Source organism: Entelurus aequoreus, linkage group LG18, assembly GCF_033978785.1.
Source record: "Entelurus aequoreus isolate RoL-2023_Sb linkage group LG18, RoL_Eaeq_v1.1, whole genome shotgun sequence".
In the NCBI taxonomy this organism is placed as follows: Eukaryota; Metazoa; Chordata; class Actinopteri; order Syngnathiformes; family Syngnathidae; genus Entelurus; species Entelurus aequoreus.
In genome coordinates this window covers 10512031-10531354 of record NC_084748.1, presented here as the reverse complement: position 1 = coordinate 10531354, position 19324 = coordinate 10512031, and the positions used below count along the sequence as shown (strand labels likewise).

The window sequence follows — 19324 nt, the reverse complement described above, 5'->3', positions numbered from 1 at the left end:
ATACGATACAGAACAAGCGATTTGATTTTGGTGATGATCCAGATTACTGTTTTTTAAAGGTTTCTTTACTATTGAGTACTTTGCACCCGGAAAGTATTCACAGCGCTTTAACTTTTCCCACATTTTGTTATGTTACAGCCTTATTCCAAAACTGAATTAATTATTTTTTGTACTCAGAAATCTACATACATACCCCATAATGACAACGTGAAGTTGTTTTTTTTAATACATATTGCAAATTTTTTAAGGATAAAAAACCTTAGACCATCCCTACAGTGAAGCATGGTCATGGCAGCATCATGCTGTGGGGATGTTTTTCAGTCACAGTAACTGGGAGACTTGTCAGGATAGAGGAAAAGATGAATGCAGCAATGTACAGAGACATCCTGGATGAAAACATACGCTTCCCCTCCAACCCGATTGGGCTTGAGAGGTGCTGCAAAGAGGAATGGGCTAAACTTCTCAAAGCCCTTTGAGACACTTGTGATTTAGGGCTATATAAATAAACATTGATTGATTGATTGAGATAGGTGTGCAAGACTACAACAGAGTATTGAGTAAATGCTGTGACGACTTATGGACATGTGATTTTTTTGAGTTTTAATAAATTTGCAAACAATTAAAACTACTTTTTCATGTTGTCATTACAGGGTATTGTCTATACAATTTTGTGGACAAAAACTAATGTATTCCATTTTGGAATCAGGCTATAACATTACAAAATGTGGAAAAAAGTGAGGCGCTGTGAATACTTTCTGGATTTATGTTCTTTAATCGGACCCTAATGAGACTAAATTGTATAGCTGTATACAAAAAGTATTCCTTTTTAAATATAACTAAAGAAAATCCTGTGGAAATTTTAAATGGGCCTGTTACCTGTTGCTAACCTCTGAGAGCATATCTTGCTTTATTAGCAGAAAGTTACATAGTTTCCAGTTTACATAAACTCATAACTGCTAAAGAGACATTTAGGAGCATCTCAATAAAATGTAATGATGTTAACAGCTATTATGCTAAATGCCACCATTCCAGCAACCCATGTGTCATAACATGAGAATATCACTGGCGTCAAAAATAATAGCTAAAGTGTTTAAATGTGATATGTAGAACAGCTAATGCTAGAACCTAGCAAGATAGTACTATTATGTACTGTACATAGTCCTAATTTTTATTTGATTTGTTTTTCCGTGACTATAAACCAAATGAAAATAATAATCGCTAACAGCAAAGATAGCAATATGTCTGCATTATGTGGCTTAGCCTAAACAATAATAAATATCATACAATATTAAGATGGGCTGTGTTGCTATGCAATTTGCAGCATTTATTAATTTGGGAGGTATTTAACCTTTTATTTGCGTTTATTATGTTTTCAATTTATTCAGTGTTGTTACAAGGTGTCGGTGTGCCTAATGAAATGTCTTTTTGGGTTATAGAATTACTGGCTTACAATTAACACTAGAGGGAGCTAAAGAGAGCCTGGTCCTCACCTGAACCCCCTCGGAATATTCCACAGCAATGCAAGTATTTGAACGTTACAGTTTGAAAAATGGACAAACATTCTCTTGTCTATAGTTGCTTCCTGAGCATTTAAAAGTTTCTTGCCGGATGTGCAGTTTTCGACTATTCCCCCCCCCCCCCATGGTTTTATTCTGAAGTTTCTTTCCGGATGTGCACTGCTTTTTGTTGCTTGACACCGGTGCGCTGTTCTTTTTGAAGCATGAAAACAGACTCTCAAGACCTACCTGACACGGCCGGCAGCAGGTAAGTGAAATATTCATGGATAAAGCTTGTTTTTATTCATATTTATCAGTATTCTTGTTTAAAAAGGCGATAGTTACAACGCCTGGAGCTTAAACCTAGAAGTTTTCAAGTTACAAGACGTCAAGAAAATGTAACACAAAATGCTTTTTTTTTTTTTTTTTTTGTCTTAGCATAGTCGGACACCTGCGATGATGACTCAACACTTTTTAATTTGACTCCTGATCGTAATGTCGATTCATCAGAAATGCCTTTATTAGTGTTGTTCCACAAAGGAACACACGTTTTAAGTCAACACTTAAGAAATAACACAAGTTGTGTGGTTTTAAAGTGATGAATGTGTATAAAGAGAGTGGAACTGAGTCGGTGGCCGACATTGTTGCCAAACTTGTTGATCCACTTGGGATACACCCACTTGTAACACACCTGATACTGCAACACACGCACACTCTCAGTGGGCGGTTGTGTGTGTTCATGTGTAACCAAACACATGTGCAATTCACACCACATTCAATGTTGAATTAAAACAACACATTTGTAGTTTATAAAGGTTAGTTTGGGTTGCAAGTTAGAAAATACATTATAGCAAATGTTTGTTTTTCAAAACAAACTTGTAAATTCTAATGTGTTTTTCCCATTAAAAATAATGTTGATAAAAAAATCTGTTTTTAGTCCACATTATTTACATGTTATTTATTACCTAGACAGGCAGTAAATGTAGCTTCTTTACATAGCATACAAGTGTAAACATAAGTTAAGCACTGTAGGAGATGAGTCTTTTCATAACAACGCTAAAATTGCCACTATTTTTTTTACTGTTATTTTTGCTATAACCATATTGAGCAGCCAGATCCAAAGAACCTCCAATGTGTTCATATTTCTGTAGAATGTTTTTCCCGGAAGAAATAATAGTCTGTTCCAGGGTTTATTAGTTTACTTACTTACTTACTCACTTCTCTGTGAAGCGCTTTGAGTGTCTAGAAAAGCGCTATATAAATCTAATCCATTATAAAATGCATTCAAGGTTACATTGGAGTACATTTCAGTTTGACAGATAAGTAATTCAAAATGTCCGAAAAAGAAGTAGAACGAAGCATTTGTACTCTCACTTGTCACCATCATAAAAACCTATATTGCCATTAAAGCAATATTTCGAGTAACATTTAACACATTAATTCTTCATAACAGCCATAGTAGTACACATATATTAACCATAAATATTAATAGATAATATATTGGATAATAGAATATTATTATTTTAACTAATACAATTTATTAATTTAACTACACTCCTTTTGATGGTTTGTGCATTCAAGGAAGTTGAATATACCTTTTCGGACAAGTTTATTGTAAAACTCAATCACAACTTTGTACAGGATGTATAAGTAGGGGGTCCGCGCTACATCCCTCCATCAATTTGGGGGTCCTTGGCCTCGAAAACATTGAAAACGCTTGTGCTAGAAACCAAAGCCACATTTTAAATGACTTGAGGGACATTTGACATCCGACCAAGACATATTTGGTGCATTCAAGGACACTTTATCTAAATGATATCAATTTGGCAGACGATAGAGCTTTTAATACTATTTTTATATTATGATAATGCATGTTGATGGCACATTCTACCTTTGTCCCATAAACAACCGCGTCTTTAACACGATTTAGCATCCTCTGTAGCCAGCTAGCGGCTAACAGAGCTCAACTTTCTAGGTCACTAATGATTGCCTCCATGGCAGCAAGTGAAGTAAGCTTCTTACAAGTATTATTATCAGTGGAGGACAAGGAATAGCTAAACATGCTACACCAAGTGCCACCTTACAAAAACATGTTGCTCTCCCAGTACCGCCATGATGACCTACATTAAAATACAGTAGCGTTGTAGCGATAAGTAGTCATTAAACATGTTTTGGCTGTGGTAACATTACACATAGTTTGAACAGTAATACTGTGTTTGAATATAGGAAAATAAAATACTCTACTTTAATCAAGTGATTGTTTGGCGTACCACTTCATGGAGCCCGCATACCACTAGTGGTACACGTACCACAGTTTGAGAATCACTTTGCTACACTACACACCATAGGAAGATACAAGAAACTAGCTAACTGCGGGCTGATCGTTACATATATTGACAATAATGATACCAAGTATATTATCAGTATATGGGCGATACTACAGTGAATCGATCAATATTTTTTACTATCACAAAATGTTTTTTTTAATTATAATTTTGTTATAGATTACAAACTCAGGAAATAAGTCCCTGGACACAGGAGGCCTCTGAAGGCAAAAACCAAAGGATGTCAATCAGAGCCAGTAGTAGTTTTTGCTAATATTAAGTTAAAGTACCAATGATTGTCACACACACACACTAGGTGTGGCGAAAATATTCTCTGCATTTGACCCATCACCATTGATCACCCCCTGGGAGGTGAGGGGAGCAGTGAGCAGCAGCGGTGGCCGCGCCCAGGAATAATTTTTGGTGATTTAACCCCCAATTTCAACCCTTGATGCTGAGTGCCAAGCATGGACGTAATGGCATTAGTTGTTTTGTTCAAAATATAGTATGTGATAATAGGAAATAATTTAAATATTAAATTGAAATGAATCCTCTTTTTTCTCTGATTATAATTGTGATTAAAAAATGTATCATTCAATGATCTTGAAAATTTGAAGTATCAGCATTGGTATGGTCAACTGTAACTACTTGGTGTTGGATTAGTATCGCCCAAAACTAATGTAAAGTATCCAAACAACAGAAGAATAAGTGCTTATTACATTTTAACAGAGGTGTAGATAGAATATGTTACAACAGAAAGGAACCAGGTATTAACAGTAAATTAGCAAGTAGGCCCGGTTGGTAGAGCTGCCGTGCAAGCAACTTGAGGGTTCCAGGTTCGATCCCCTCTTCCGCCATCCTAGTCACTGCCGTTGTGTCCTTGGGCAAGGCACTTTACCCACCTGCTCCCAGTGCCACCTACACTGGTTTAAATGTAACTTGAGATACTGGGTTACAATATGTAAAGCGCTTTGAGTATATACTGTAAATGTAATTCACTTCACTTAATAATAGTTCTGAGAAAATAATACAGCCAGAAATGATACAATATGCTACTGCACATGTCGGCAGCTACACAAGGAGCCTTTGTAACCCATTTTGAAATGCTTCTATTATCATTTACGTACCATGTAATATACTATGTTATATATTATCGCAAGAGGCTGCAATATATATTAAAGCCATATCTCTTATCCCTCATTTAGTCAAAAAAGAAACAAAATCTGTATTTGCGATCTAACAGCGTGGACCAGCAGCCAGGATGATCCCAGTGGGAGAATTCCGGAACATCGGCATCGAGCAGAACTCCAAGTACCGGGTGCTCAAACCGTGGTGGGATGTTTTCTCCGAGTACCTGTGCGTCGCCATGCTCATGATTGGCGTCTTTGGGTGCACCTTGCAGGTATGGACACATCGTTGATGAATATTATCCATAGTATGGTTGCACTCTTTCTACCTTTTTTTTTGAGACATGAGACCAGTCAGTCTTTCCAAAATTGTCTAATGATATATTTCGTGCATACTTTGATAAGCTCCCAGACGCCATTAAAATATCACAGAGGGAAAGTCCAGGTATTAATGTCATCATCGATCATACAGTCATATGTCAGGCAGGAACACTGTTCTCCTGTTATGCCTGGTTCACACCAACGGCGCTTGCCGCGCTTAAAAGCGGCAAGCAAAGCGCCGTCATTTTTGTCAATTTTTCCACGAATATCCCGATCTCCGAAGTAATGTTATGCTTTGATACGCTCTGATACGAAGTAGTTGCCGCTTTGTTACTGTTCCTCACGATTTGATCCCGCTTTGATACGCTTTAAATCACGCTTTGATGCGTTTTATTACGCTTTATTGAACTTTATTATGCGATCATGACGCTTTAAATCAGGCTCTGACACGATTATCAAGCTCTGTTGTGCATTGTTACAACAAAAATAAGAAAAAAATGTGAAAAACTCAGTATACTGTTTTCCACACATTTTTTATATTCATATATTTTTTCAATTTCTCTTTTTTTTCCGTTATATTATGTTTTATATCTTCATTTCTTTTATTTCTTTGTCATCTTAATAAATATCTATCTTTCATTTCTTATGCTAGTTGACAATAATAAAAGGCATTTATTTTATTTTTTATATTCATTTTTTTTTCAATTTCTCTTTTTTTTCGTTATATTATGTTTTATATCTTCATTTCTTTTATTTCTTTGTCATCTTAATAAATATCTATCTTTCATTTCTTATGCTAGTTGACAATAATAAAAGGCATTTCTTTTAAACGTAACATATTGTCTTTATTATTAACATTTTCATACAGAAAAATTATAGACAGTAATGCCAAACTGCAACATCAAACAGCAGAAGTACAGAAACAATGATCATCGTATAAAAAAGGCAATGATGCAAAAGAGAATGGATTTGTAATCCTGTGTTGGTGTTACATAAAGTTTCAATGTCACTAGTCAATATCACAGTCACTTCCTATTGCGCTTTGAACCAAGATCTGTTAAGCTTTCCTACGCTTTGAGTCAAGCTTTGCTGATCTTTGTCAGGCTTTGTCACACTTTGATACGCTCTCGGCGCTTTATTCCATTCTTGACAGAGCGCAGAATTTTTTTAAACCGTTTAAAAAATTTTGGCGAACTTGCCGCATGTCCCGCTTCACTACAAGCTTTCCCACGATCCATTAGGACCTTCACGCTTTAATCAGGCTTTGTTACGCTTTAACGCCGCTTTGCATGCCGCTTTGCATGCCGCTTTGCATGCCGCTTTGCATGCCGCTTTGCATGCCGCTTTAAAGCGCTGTCAAAGCGCCATTGGTGTGAACCTAGCATCAGTAACCGAAAGAGACGTGTCGTTCTTCCCTTTTTATACATAATTTTGATGACACACAACCGCACGCACACACAGCTCAGGGAGGGTTTACTGGAAACATTTGAGTCAAGTGTCTAAAAAGTTAGGAAGTTCAACTCCTGCCGACACAATTCAATGCCTTATTTCCATATTTACGCTTTTTTCATTTTCATACATTTTAGGTTTGATGCACTCATAGGAACCATGTATCCATGTCTGATTACACCGTGCGTTGTGGTGGAAAGAGGCGTGGATCGCAACAAATACTTTTGGACCGACACAAATAAATTTGGCGTTACCTGTGGCGGGACTGACTGTAAATGTAAATCTTAATCTTCCAGATTTTTTGATCGGAAAGTAACTAGGGGGCTGTTGAAACTTGCTAAAAAAATATGCAGTTGAACTGCGATTTACAACCCCCTCTATTTGCAAACTTTTTAAACTATATTGAGCCAAATATGCCTCTGTTGTGTGATCCATGTCTGATTGACAAAGCGGGCTTCGTACCACAGCTACTTTTTCATTGTGATGAGACGGGACTTTTCTGGGAAAAGATGCCGACACGGACTTATATCACAGCGGAGGAGAAGGCATTACCTTTTGTTCAGCGGAATCTCTTCCAAGAACACACACACACACGCCCTGCCTTCCCTTCTTCCCCTATGCCTGCTCCTTTCTCTCCTCTCGCCAGCTGCTCATTTGCAGATGACATTGAAAGTGGAGTTGACTTTTTTAAATGTTTATTATTCGTATAGTGAAGAACATTTCTCCATAAGAAACAACGTAAATATGAATAATGGGTTCCAGCCTAAACATAGGTCCATATTTGAGTTAAGGTTTATACACTACTGTATATGAAACAAACAGGTGGAGGAGGTGATGGATAAACACTATATTATAAACAAGCCAAACGACATTTTTATTGTAAATTGTGAGGTGTGTGTGTTAAAATCATGGTTGTTTTTACAAATGATGACAGATGTGAACAAAAGCATGTATTGTCTTTGTGTGATGATGTAAATGAGGTGTGGTTGTATTGTATATTAAGTATGTGTCCATGAAAGGGCATTTTATGACTTTTTTCTTAATACTTGTGTATGTTTTTATTGTCATAATTTTATTGCATGATTTTTGTATCCCTTTAATTTAGGTAGCCAGGGACTGCAGATGGAAATTAGCTATTTAGCTATAATCTGGTACAGAACATATCAGTCTTTGAGCTTAATGTTTCTGTACATTGTCCCTTCAAATAAAGACTAAACAAACAAACAAAGACATGCTGCTCTGCCAACACGCGCACAAACAGAAGTCCCTTTGGTGCCCTCACAAACGATCAGAAATGTCAGCAACTAACTTCAAATATGTGACAATAACTCATTACATGCAAAGTGACATATGTCCAACCTTTATTTGTTAAAATGTTGATCATCATAGCTTACAGTTTTTGAAACCTCACATTTTCTGAGATTTTTATTTCAAGCTTTTCATAAACTAAGCCATAATCACCAAAATGATAACAAGTAAAAGGCCTGAGATATCTCACTTTGCATGTAATAAGTTGATATAACTTGTTACAAAATGTTACGTTCTTGTGTAATTTCCACATGATTTATTTTGTTAAGTTCTACAAAAGAATATTAATTTCTTATATATATATATATATATATATATTTATTTTTATTTTTATTTTTTTTCCTATGCTATGTATGTGCCTCTTAACACCTCACTGTAGGCTATGTAAGGTCCAGTTACCTCTAAACTAAGCAAAATTGATGCTAATACACTTTTTTTTTCCCGATAAGAGAATTGTTAAGGAACCGAATCCTTAATCAGAATCAAAAGTGGAATCGGAACTGGAAAAATGTTATCAATTCCCATCCATAGTGGTGAGGATTAGTATCTTAGAAGCGGCTCCGCACGTTGCGGAAACTCTCAAATTCCAGCTGGTGTTGTGGCTCGACCTCCTTGTGGTATTCATGCAACTCCTGCATGTGTGATACGGAAATGTAATTGTGTATCCCTGAACAGCCATCTATTTTGAAGGAATCTTTCACGTGAGTACAATCTTTAACCATGTGAACACGGGGACACCGCTGCGCTAAAGATCACCATCCGATCAGTTAACAAAGGCAGATATCGACCCCCAATCCAATCCCGTAATCTGCATCCGGACATTTCTAGTTTTATATGAATGAGCGTATTGACCCGAATATAAGATTCTTCACAACTTGGTGGCCATGACAGGTCGGTTCTCCTTCTTCACCCAATAATCCTTCCTTCTTTTCTCTTCTCCTCAGCTCACCCAAGATAAGATCGCCTGCCTGCCAAGTCCCTTCACCAGTCCAACACCCAGTGCCATCGACTGCAGCTACATCCGGAACTACGCCGACAATGAGACGTGGATGAGTTTAAAACCTACCAATCCTGTCATACGGGAGGTGCTTGGCCGCAAGAACAACCTGGACATCCACCAGTACGTCTTCATCAACCACTATTGCTACGAGAGGTTTGTGCACTGGTATGCAAAGTACTTCCCGTACCTGGTGGTGATCCACACAATGATGTTCATGGTAGCTAGCAGCTTTTGGTTCAAGTTTCCCGGGACTTCCTCTAAACTCGACCTCTTTGTCACCATCCTGGGTAAGTGCTTCGACTCCCCCTGGACCACGAGGGCCTTGAGCGAAGTTTGCGAGGAACGAGGCGAGGAGAAACTGGTCATTTTGAGGAGGACGACCATGTCTAAAGATCCATCTGAGAAACGGACGGAAGAGGAGGAGACCACCTTGCTTCCTCTAGTTGGCTCTTCCAAGTCTAATCCAGAAAAAAAAAGTCTGGATTCTCAATCTGCTCCGTCTGTGCTAGATAAGAAGGAAGGAGAGCAGGCCAAAGCTCTGTTTGAGAAGGTGAAAAAGCTTAGAACTCATGTGGAGGAGGCAGACATCTTGTACATCATGTATGTGCTGCAAACATCCCTCAAGGTCTTCAAGTTCCTTTTGATCATCATCTACACAGCAGCACTGTCTCCAAACATTGAGATTGTGGTTCGCTGCTTGGTTCCCCCTGAGCTGACAGGTTTTGACATTTATTGTTGTAACCACAACAAAGCTCATCTTTTCTCGAAACTGGCCTATTGCTACATCTGCTTTGTGGCCGTCTATGGCATCTTGTGCATCTATACGCTCTACTGGCAGTTCCACCGCCCCCTGAGGGTGTATTCCTTCGAGCATGTCAGGCTAGAGACGGGCATCAACGACATACCGGATGTAAAGAACGACTTTGCCTTTCTTCTTCACCTGGTGGACCAATACGATGACCTATACGCCAAAAGATTTGCTTTCTTTCTGTCCGAGGTCAGTGAGAGTCGCCTCCATCAGCTCAACCTCAACCATGAATGGACCACTAAAAAGCTGCGAGCCCGTCTGTCTAAAAACGCCAATGATCAACTGGAGCTCCACCTGTTAATGTTGCCGGGATTTCCCGACACGGTCTACGAGCTGATGGAAATGCAGTCTCTCAAATTGGAGCAAGTTAAAAGCATTATGATCTCGGCCAGTGTGGCTAAGCTAGAGAAACTTCGGGATTTGTCGCTGGTTTACTGCCAGGCGAAGCTCCAGCTGCCCGCCTTGAAACATCTCAAAGATCACCTGAAGGTCCTACGACTATGGTTTGAAGGTTTAGATGAGGTACCTGAGTGGATGTACCACCTGCAAAGACTTGAGGAGTTGCATCTGAATGGCCCATTAGCCACCCTGGACTCCCTTCGAAATCTTAAGGCCCTGACGGTACTTACCATGAACTCCAATCTTACAAAGATCCCAGCCAGCATCTATGATGTCGCCCTGAACCTGCAGCATTTGAGCATCTACAATGAAGGGAACAAGCTCCAAGCCTTCAGCAGCCTGAAGAAACTCACCAACTTGGTGTCCCTGGAGTTGGTGGGCTGCGAGCTGGAGCGCATTCCAAGCGCCGTGTTTAGCTTGAGCAATCTACAGGAGTTGGACCTCAAAGAAAACAAGCTGACCACAGTAGAGGAGATTCTGAGTCTGCAGCACTGCCATCGACTGGTGACGCTGAGGCTGTGGCACAACAAGATCACCTACATTCCAGATCACATCAGTAAGCTAAACACCTTGGAGACTCTGGACATCAGTTGGAATAAACTCAAAAGGATCCCCAGCCGGTTGTTCTACTGCACCAAGCTCAGGCACCTGGATGTCTCCCACAACCAGATCACCTCCATCCCGGCTGAGGTGGGCATCCTGCAGGGCCTGCAGTTCTTCTCTGCTGCTTTCAACTCTATAGAGATGCTACCTGAGGAGCTGTACTCTTGTAAAAGACTAAACACTCTGGCTCTTGGGAACAACTCCCTGCTCTTCCTGAGCTCCAAGATCGCAAATCTGCTCCAACTGGTCCGACTGGAGATTAAAGGAAACCGCCTGGATGCTCTGCCTGTGGAGATAGCAAACTGCCCCTTGTTGACTTCTAATGGGATTGTAGCGGAGGACAACCTGCTGCAGGTGTTGCCTTTAGAGATGCACAGAAGTCTGAGTAGTAGCTGACTTAGCCCCTCTTAAAAAGCTTCATTGATTTGTCTACACCAGATTTTTGGTCTGTTTACAACTACAGTTTGCAAAGTGGAACTCAATTCATTACAAACTTTTTTTGAAATAATGCACACACTGGAATGTAGTAGAAATGTATAAAGGAAGCCAATGAACTAGGGATGTGCCAATTGATTAGCCACCGATTGGTATCGGACGAATTTTGGGAAAAGTTTGTGATCGGCCATTGCCGATTAATGCCTTTTAATGTGGATCACAAACCCTCTGACCCTCTCTGGCTGGCAAGCGGCTAGCAACTAATTCTGTTGGTTTTTTTTTATAAACATTGTGGAGCCACTCCCCGGAGTGAATAGTAATCCCTTCCTTTATGGCAAGTAAACTGCATTGCTTAGTAACTCAGTAAACATGCCAAACATGTTACACACTGAGTGAACGCCAGGAGCAGGCATGCTATTAGTTAAGCTAACCTAGCTTGAAACAACAAAACAAATAAGTGCTTAATAAAGTATCAAGTAAGTGGATATCAACATGTAGATCGATACAAGACTACAGAGGATAATATATACAACGCATATACACAATGCATAAATCGGCGTTGTCGATATTAAGGGTAGTACCAGTAATCAGATCAATATTTTCATTTTCTCATAATATATTTTTGTTGTTTTTGTTAATGTACACATACTCGGAATAATTCCTGGACACAGGATGAGTTTGAGGGCAAAAACCAAAGGCATTAAATGAGTAGTAGATAGTAGTTTTTGCTTTTTTGTGTGTCCCAGAGTAAAAGATGTCCTTAGTGGACATGCTCAGTCCCACTGAGAGAAGACTGAATTGGCACACCCATGAACACTTTTCTTACTGACTGCTTGTTAGGTCTTTTACTACCTCAGCTGCGTTCACTCAAACAAAGAGGTCATTGTCCGTACGTATCTTACTCTTATTTTGAAAAGGCACATTTAGCAAAAGTTGACGGCTTATCGCTTCCTGCTCTTTCTGGGCATGTTGTGGTCTCAGAGAGAGACTGCGGTTGTCAGCCGAGTCGTGTTCTGACCTGCATGAACGCTGTTGCGACACGCCAGTTGCCAGACATACCTCAACATGGCCGTGCAGAAACACACCTGCACTAATGCCCTAAACACGCCCCTTTTTTTCGTCTGTGCACAAATAAAAAGCCCGAGACGTCTGATGTTAAATTCTCAGACATGTTTCTTTTCCTCGTGACTTTGCGGAGGTGGAAGAAGAGACTGATTTGAAACGTTGCCTTGTTAGGGGAGGTTCTTCTTCTGCGTGTTAAAACGCTGTTCAAGTACGAAACCTGCCGTTTGTTGCAGATGCAGGAACACAAATTAAATAAATCGTAACACGGTTGTCCTGTCCATCATTCATTGTTGAGTCTGGTTAGGACTGCTGAGTACTGGGGTACTTGATGGTCGGGTTTTGGCTTCGGGTTGTGGTTCAAGGGTTAAATTCTGGCTTCATGGCTGGATTAGGATTCATGGTTGGGTCTAAGGTTTTAGTTCAGGACCAGGCATGAGGTGAAAAGTAGTCAATAACATGTACCCCTTGCTGTAATACAGAGGTGTCCCAAGTGTGGCCTGGGGGCCATTTGGGGCTCACAACTTATTTTTATTGTCTCAACACATTCTAAAGGTAAAATAAACACAACACAGATTAAAACATTACACACACAAAAAAAATAAGAAGAAACATGGGACCTGAATATCGGGGATGTCAAAGTTGTTTTCATTGAGGGCCACAAAACAGTTATGGCTGCCCTCGCTTGTTACAGTGAATATTAATGAACTAGAATGTATCGCCTCGTTATGTTATTATACAGTTCCCTATGGATTTGATTATTAGATGTGTTTGACATACAAATTGATGGATATGGTACTTGCTTATCATAAATGATGGGGACAAGCAGTTTCTTCTCAAATAAAATGTTTGGAATATATGTTAATGATACAGGTGTGTCCCACCTTTCACTATAAAGGGCCACATACTAAAAAGTCAAAGTATGTGGGGCTCATTTTGATATTTCTATGTTGCATTAAAAAAAAAAAAGCTAAGCACTGAAATTACATTTATTTAAAGACACAACTTAGTGGCAGCTTTGTGTGACAAAGTGTACGATTGGTAAATATTACAGAGGTAAAAAAACAACCAATAAAAATGGAGAAGAAAAAAGAAAAAAAACTTAATGTACCGTGTTTTTCGGACTATTAAGTCGCATTTTTTTTCATAGTTTGGCCGGGGGTGCGACTTATACTCAGGAGCGACTTATGTGGAAAATTATTAACACATTACCGTAAAATATCAAATAATATTATTTAGCTCATTCACGTAAGAGACTAGACCAGTGGTTCTTAACCTTGTTGGAGGTACCGAACCCCACCAGTTTCATATGCGCATTCACCGAACCCTTCTTTAGTGAAAAATAAAATGTTGGGATTTTTTTCAAATTCAAGACAAAGTTATATGTTTTTGATAACACTTTAGTATGGGGAACATATTCTAAGTAACAAAGACTTAATTTAGAGTTATTTGGTTAGAGGGTTAGGGCCAGGGTTAGAGGGTTAGCTTATAATAAGGCCATGCAGAATAAGCCATTAATAAGTACTTAATAATACTAGTTAAGAGCCAATATGTTACTAATTTGCATGTTAATAAGCAACTAATTAATGGTGAATATGTTCCCCATACTAAAGTGTTACCATGTTTTATTACTGGTGCACAAAATGAACCGTGCATGAACATCACCTTGTTCAAACAACAAAAACCAAGACAGAGCATAAACTCACAACAAATTACACACCTGCAAATCAGTGTGACGTCTGCTGTTGCCGTGTCCGTAATACGCCGATAGGGAGAAGTTTTTATTTACACGATGAGTCGGGTGTGTCTTGACCTCCGCCGAACCCCTGAGCCTGACTCACCGAACCCCTAGGGTTCGATCGAACCCAGGTTAAGAACCACAGGAATGGACGTATAAGATTTCATGGGATTTAGCGATTAGGAGTGACAGATTGTTTGGTAAACGTATAGCATGTTCTATATGTTATAGTTATTTGAATGACTCTTACCATAATATGTTACGTTAACATACCAGGCACGTTCTCAGTTGGTTATTTATGCGTCATATAACGTACACTTATTCAGCCTGTTGTTCACTATTCTTTATTTATTTTAAATTGCCTTTCAAATGTCTATTCTTGGTGTTGGGTTTTATCAAATACATTTCCCCCAAAAATGCGACTTCTACTCCAGTGCGACTTACTGTATATATGTTTTTTTCCTTCTTTATTATGCATTTTCAGCAGGTGCGACGTATACTCTGGAGCGACTTATACTCCGAAAAATACGGTAATGACAAAAAGCAGAAGTTTTGATACTATGAACTAATAATACTGTACATTGTCACTTATAACCCAAAGCTGACCCTAAGGTTTGTCTTTAAATACTGCATATTTCGTTGTGTACAATACGAGCACTATTGTGTACAGTACGAGCACTATTGTGTACAGTACAAGTATTATTGTGTACAGTACGAGCACTATTGTGTACAATACGAGTACTATTGTGTACAGTACGAGCACTATTGTGTACAATACGAGTACTATTGTGTACAATACGAGCACTATTGTGTACAATACGAGTAATATTGTGTACAGTACGAGTAGTATTGTGTACAATACGAGTACTATTGTGCACAGTACGAGCACTATTGTGTACAGTACGAGCACTATTGTGCACAGTACGAGCACTATTGTGCACAGTATGAGCAATGTTTCTGTCAAAATTGAAAGAATATGTTTAGTAAGAAAGATGAAGAGATTTATTGACACATTTTATTCAGGCATTAGCGGGCCATATAAAACAATGTGGACTTTGACACAGGTGCAGTATATGGTCTTTGATCAACATGTGAACACATTGCTGGCAAGTTATGTGTAAGGTATTAGTTGGCGAAATATTAATATTAGTGAAGAAGAAATTAAATATATCAAGGGGTTTCATTAGATATTACACTAATGTTCTGTTGAGATATTAGCACACATTCATTGATCTACATGATGTTGTTGTTGTATCTTTAATGTGTCATAGTGGCCATCATTCTTTTAAAGCATCGCTGTAACAAGTTTGCTTTGCTGTAATACTTAAGTGTTGTTTGTGTGAAGTACTGCAACGTGCTGAATACTTTCCATCACTGAAGTATTAATATACCTCAAAACCCTGGCAAAACAATAAAATACACATCCATCCATTTTCTACCTCTTGTCCCTTTTGGGGTCAGGGGGCTGGAGCCTATCCCAGCTGCACTTAATTAAATGTGTAATCTATTCTTTGGAGATATCACAATGTTCTCCATGGTCTTCAAGCTGTCTCAACAACACAAACATGAAGAAGACACCAAAACATGTCATCATATGACTCAAATCTTGGTGGTCTTCTCACATCATGCACACTTTCAACACACCCCACCCCCTCCCTCAGTCATGCAGCGCTACCTTCCTCACTAACTAGTAAGTCCATATTACATAGTGGTCAAGAAAGTCCACACTAACTAGGGGTCTGGTAAGTCCACACTACCTAGTGGTCTGGTAAGTCCATACTACCTACTAGTCAAGTAAGTCCTCACTAACTAGTGTTCTAGTAAGTTCATACTATCTACTAGTCAAGTAAGTCCTCACTAACTAGTAATGTAGTAGGTCCATACTAAATAGTGGTCAAGTAAGTCCACATTACCGAGTGGTCTAGTAAGTCCACACTAATTAGTGGTCAAGTAAGTCCATATTACCTAGTGGTCAAGTAAGTCTACACTAACTAGTGGTCTGGTAAGTCCACACTACCGAGTGGTCTGTTAAGTCCTCACTAACTAGTGGTCTAGTAGTTCCATACTAACTAGTGGTCAAGTAAGTCCACATTACCGAGTGGTCAAGTAAGTCCATACTAGTGGTCAAGTAAGTCCACACTAATTAGAGATCTAGTAAGTCCACACTAACTAGTGGTTAAGTAAGTCTACACTAACTAGTGGTCTGGTAAGTCCACACTACCTAGTGGTCTAATAAGTCCATACTTGTCAAGTAAGTCCTCCCTAACTAATGGTCTCGTAGGTCAACACTAAGTAGTGGTCAAGTAAGTCCTCACTAACTAGTAATGTAGTAGGTCCATACTAAATAGTGGTCAAGTAAGTCCACATTACCGAGTGGTCTAGTAAGTCCACACTAATTAGTGGTCAAGTAAGTCCATATTACCTAGTGGTCAAGTAAGTCTACACTAACTAGTGGTCTGATAAGTCCACACTACCTAGTTTTCTGGTAAGTCCTCACTAACTAGTGGTCTAGTAGTTCCATACTAACTAGTGGTCAAGTAAGTCCACATTACCGAGTGGTCAAGTAAGTCCACACTAGTGGTCAAGTAAGTCCACACTAATTAGAGATCTAGTAAGTCCACACTAACTAGTGGTTAAGTAAGTCTACACTAACTAGTGGTCTGGTAAGTCCACACTACCTAGTGGTCTAATAAGTCCATACTTGTCAAGTAAGTCCTCACTAACTAATGGTCTCGTAGGTCAACACTAAGTAGTGGTCAAGGAAGTCCTCACTAACTAGTAATGTAGTAGGTCCATACTAAATAGTGGTCAAGTAAGTCCACATTACCGAGTGGTCTAGTAAGTCCACACTAATTAGTGGTCAAGTAAGTCCATATTACCTAGAGGTCAAGTAAGTCTACACTAACTAGTGGTCTGGTAAGTCCACACTACCTAGTGGTCTGGTAAGTCCTCACTAACTAGTGGTCTAGTAGTTCCATACTAACTAGTGGTAAAGTAAGTCCACATTACCGAGTGGTCAAGTAAGTCCACACTAGTGGTCAAGTAAGTCCACACTAATGAGAGATCTAGTAAGTCCACACTAACTAGTGGTTAAGTAAGTCTACACTAACTAGTGGTCTGGTAAGCCAACACTACCTAGTGGTCTAATAAGTCCATACTTGTCAAGTAAGTCCTCACTAACTAATGGTCTCGTAGGTCAACACTAAGTAGTGGTCAAGTAAGTCCTCACTAACTAGTAATGTATTAGGTCCATACTAAGTAGTGGTCAAGTAAGTCAACATTACCGAGTGGTCTAGTAAGTCCACACTAATTAGTGGTCAAGTAAGTCCATATTACCTAGTGGTCAAGTAAGTCTACACTAACAAGTGGTCTGGTAAGTCCACACTACCTAGTGGTCTGGTGAGTCCTCACTAACTAGTGGTCTAGTAGTTCCATACTAACTAGTGGTCAAGTAAGTCCACATTACCGAGTGGTCAAGTAAGTCCACACTAGTGGTCAAGTAAGTCCACACTAATGAGAGATCTAGTAAGTCCACACTAACTAGTGGTTAAGTAAGTCTACACTAACTAGTGGTCTTGTAAGTCCACACTACCTAGTGGTCTAATAAGTCCATACTTGTCAAGTAAGTCCTCACTAACTAATGGTCTCGTAGGTCAACACTAAGTAGTGGTCAAGGAAGTCCTCACTAACTAGTAATGTAGTAGGTCCATACTAAATAGTGGTCAAGTAAGTCCACATTACCGAGTGGTCTAGTAAGTCCACACTAATTAGTGGTCAAGTAAGTCCATATTACCTAGAGGTCAAGTAAGTCTACACTAACTAGTGGTCTGGTAAGTCCACACTACCTAGTGGTCTGGTAAGTCCTCACTAACTAGTGGTCTAGTAGTTCCATACTAACTAGTGGTAAAGTAAGTCCACATTACCGAGTGGTCAAGTAAGTCCACACTAGTGGTCAAGTAAGTCCACACTAATGAGAGATCTAGTAAGTCCACACTAACTAGTGGTTAAGTAAGTTTACACTAACTAGTGGTCTGGTAAGTCCACACTACCTAGTGGTCTAATAAGTCCATACTTGTCAAGTAAGTCCTCACTAACTAATGGTCTTGTAGGTCAACACTAAGTAGTGGTCAAGTAAGTCCTCACTAACTAGTAATGTAGTAGGTCCATACTAAGTAGTGGTCAAGTAAGTCCACATTACCGAGTGGTCTAGTAAGTCCACACTAATTAGTGGTCAAGTAAGTCCATATTACCTAGTGGTCAAGTAAGTCTACACTAACTAGTGGTCTGGTAAATCCACACTACCGAGTGGTCTGTTAAGTCCTCACTAACTAGTGGTCTAGTAGCTCCATACTAACTAGTGACACTAACTAGTGGTCAAGTAAGTCCACATTACCGAGTGGTCAAGTAAGTCCATACTAGTGGTCAAGTAAGTCCACACTAATTAGAGATCTAGTAAGTCCACACTAACTAGTGGTTAAGTAAGTCTACACTAACTAGTGGTCTGGTAAGTCCACACTACCTAGTGGTCTGGTAAGTCCTCACTAACTAGTGGTCTAGTAGTTCCATACTAACTAGTGGTAAAGTAAGTCCACATTACCGAGTGGTCAAGTAAGTCCACACTAGTGGTCAAGTAAGTCCACACTAATGAGAGATCTAGTAAGTCCACGCTAACTAGTGGTTAAGTAAGTCTACACTAACTAGTGGTCTGGTAAGCCAACACTACCTAGTGGTCTAATAAGTCCATACTTGTCAAGTAAGTCCTCACTAACTAATGGTCTCGTAGGTCAACACTAAGTAGTGGTCAAGTAAGTCCTCACTAACTAGTAATGTAGTAGGTCCATACTAAGTAGTGGTCAAGTAAGTCCACATTACCGAGTGGTCTAGTAAGTCCACACTAATTAGTGGTCAAGTAAGTCCATTTTACCTAGTGGTCAAGTAAGTCTACACTAACTAGTGGTCTGGTAAGTCCACACTACCGAGTGGTCTGTTAAGTCCTCACTAACTAGTGGTCTAGTAGTTCCATACTAACTAGTGGTCAAGTAAGTCCACATTACCGAGTGGTCAAGTAAGTCCATACTAGTGGTCAAGTAAGTCCACACTAATTAGAGATCTAGTAAGTCCACACTAACTAGTGGTTAAGTAAGTCTACACTAACTAGTGGTCTGGTAAGTCCACACTACCTAGTGGTCTGGTAAGTCCTCACTAACTAGTGGTCTAGTAGTTCCATACTAACTAGTGGTAAAGTAAGTCCACA

The 19324-nt window shown here is 39.4% G+C and overlaps 1 protein-coding gene across 4 annotated transcripts; it reads left to right on the top strand.

Moving 5' to 3' along the window:
- Positions 1 to 2: 2 nt before the first annotated feature.
- Positions 3 to 14351, top strand: LOC133633781 (volume-regulated anion channel subunit LRRC8C-like). Of its 4 annotated transcripts, XM_062026466.1 has the most exons (4): positions 3 to 1520; positions 1720 to 1764; positions 5064 to 5222; positions 8970 to 14349. In XM_062026466.1, the coding sequence occupies exons 3-4, from the start codon at positions 5082 to 5084 to the stop codon at positions 11229 to 11231; spliced, it is 2403 nt and encodes an 800-aa protein (XP_061882450.1). In that variant the 5' UTR covers positions 3 to 1520; positions 1720 to 1764; positions 5064 to 5081; the 3' UTR covers positions 11232 to 14349. The 4 variants fall into 4 exon arrangements, with proteins under 4 accessions (XP_061882450.1, XP_061882448.1, XP_061882451.1 ...); XM_062026464.1 differs by lacking the exon at positions 3 to 1520 and having other exon boundaries at positions 1629 to 1764; XM_062026467.1 differs by lacking the exon at positions 3 to 1520 and having other exon boundaries at positions 1662 to 1764; positions 5026 to 5222; positions 8970 to 14350.
- The last annotated feature ends 4973 nt before the right edge of the window (positions 14352 to 19324 follow it).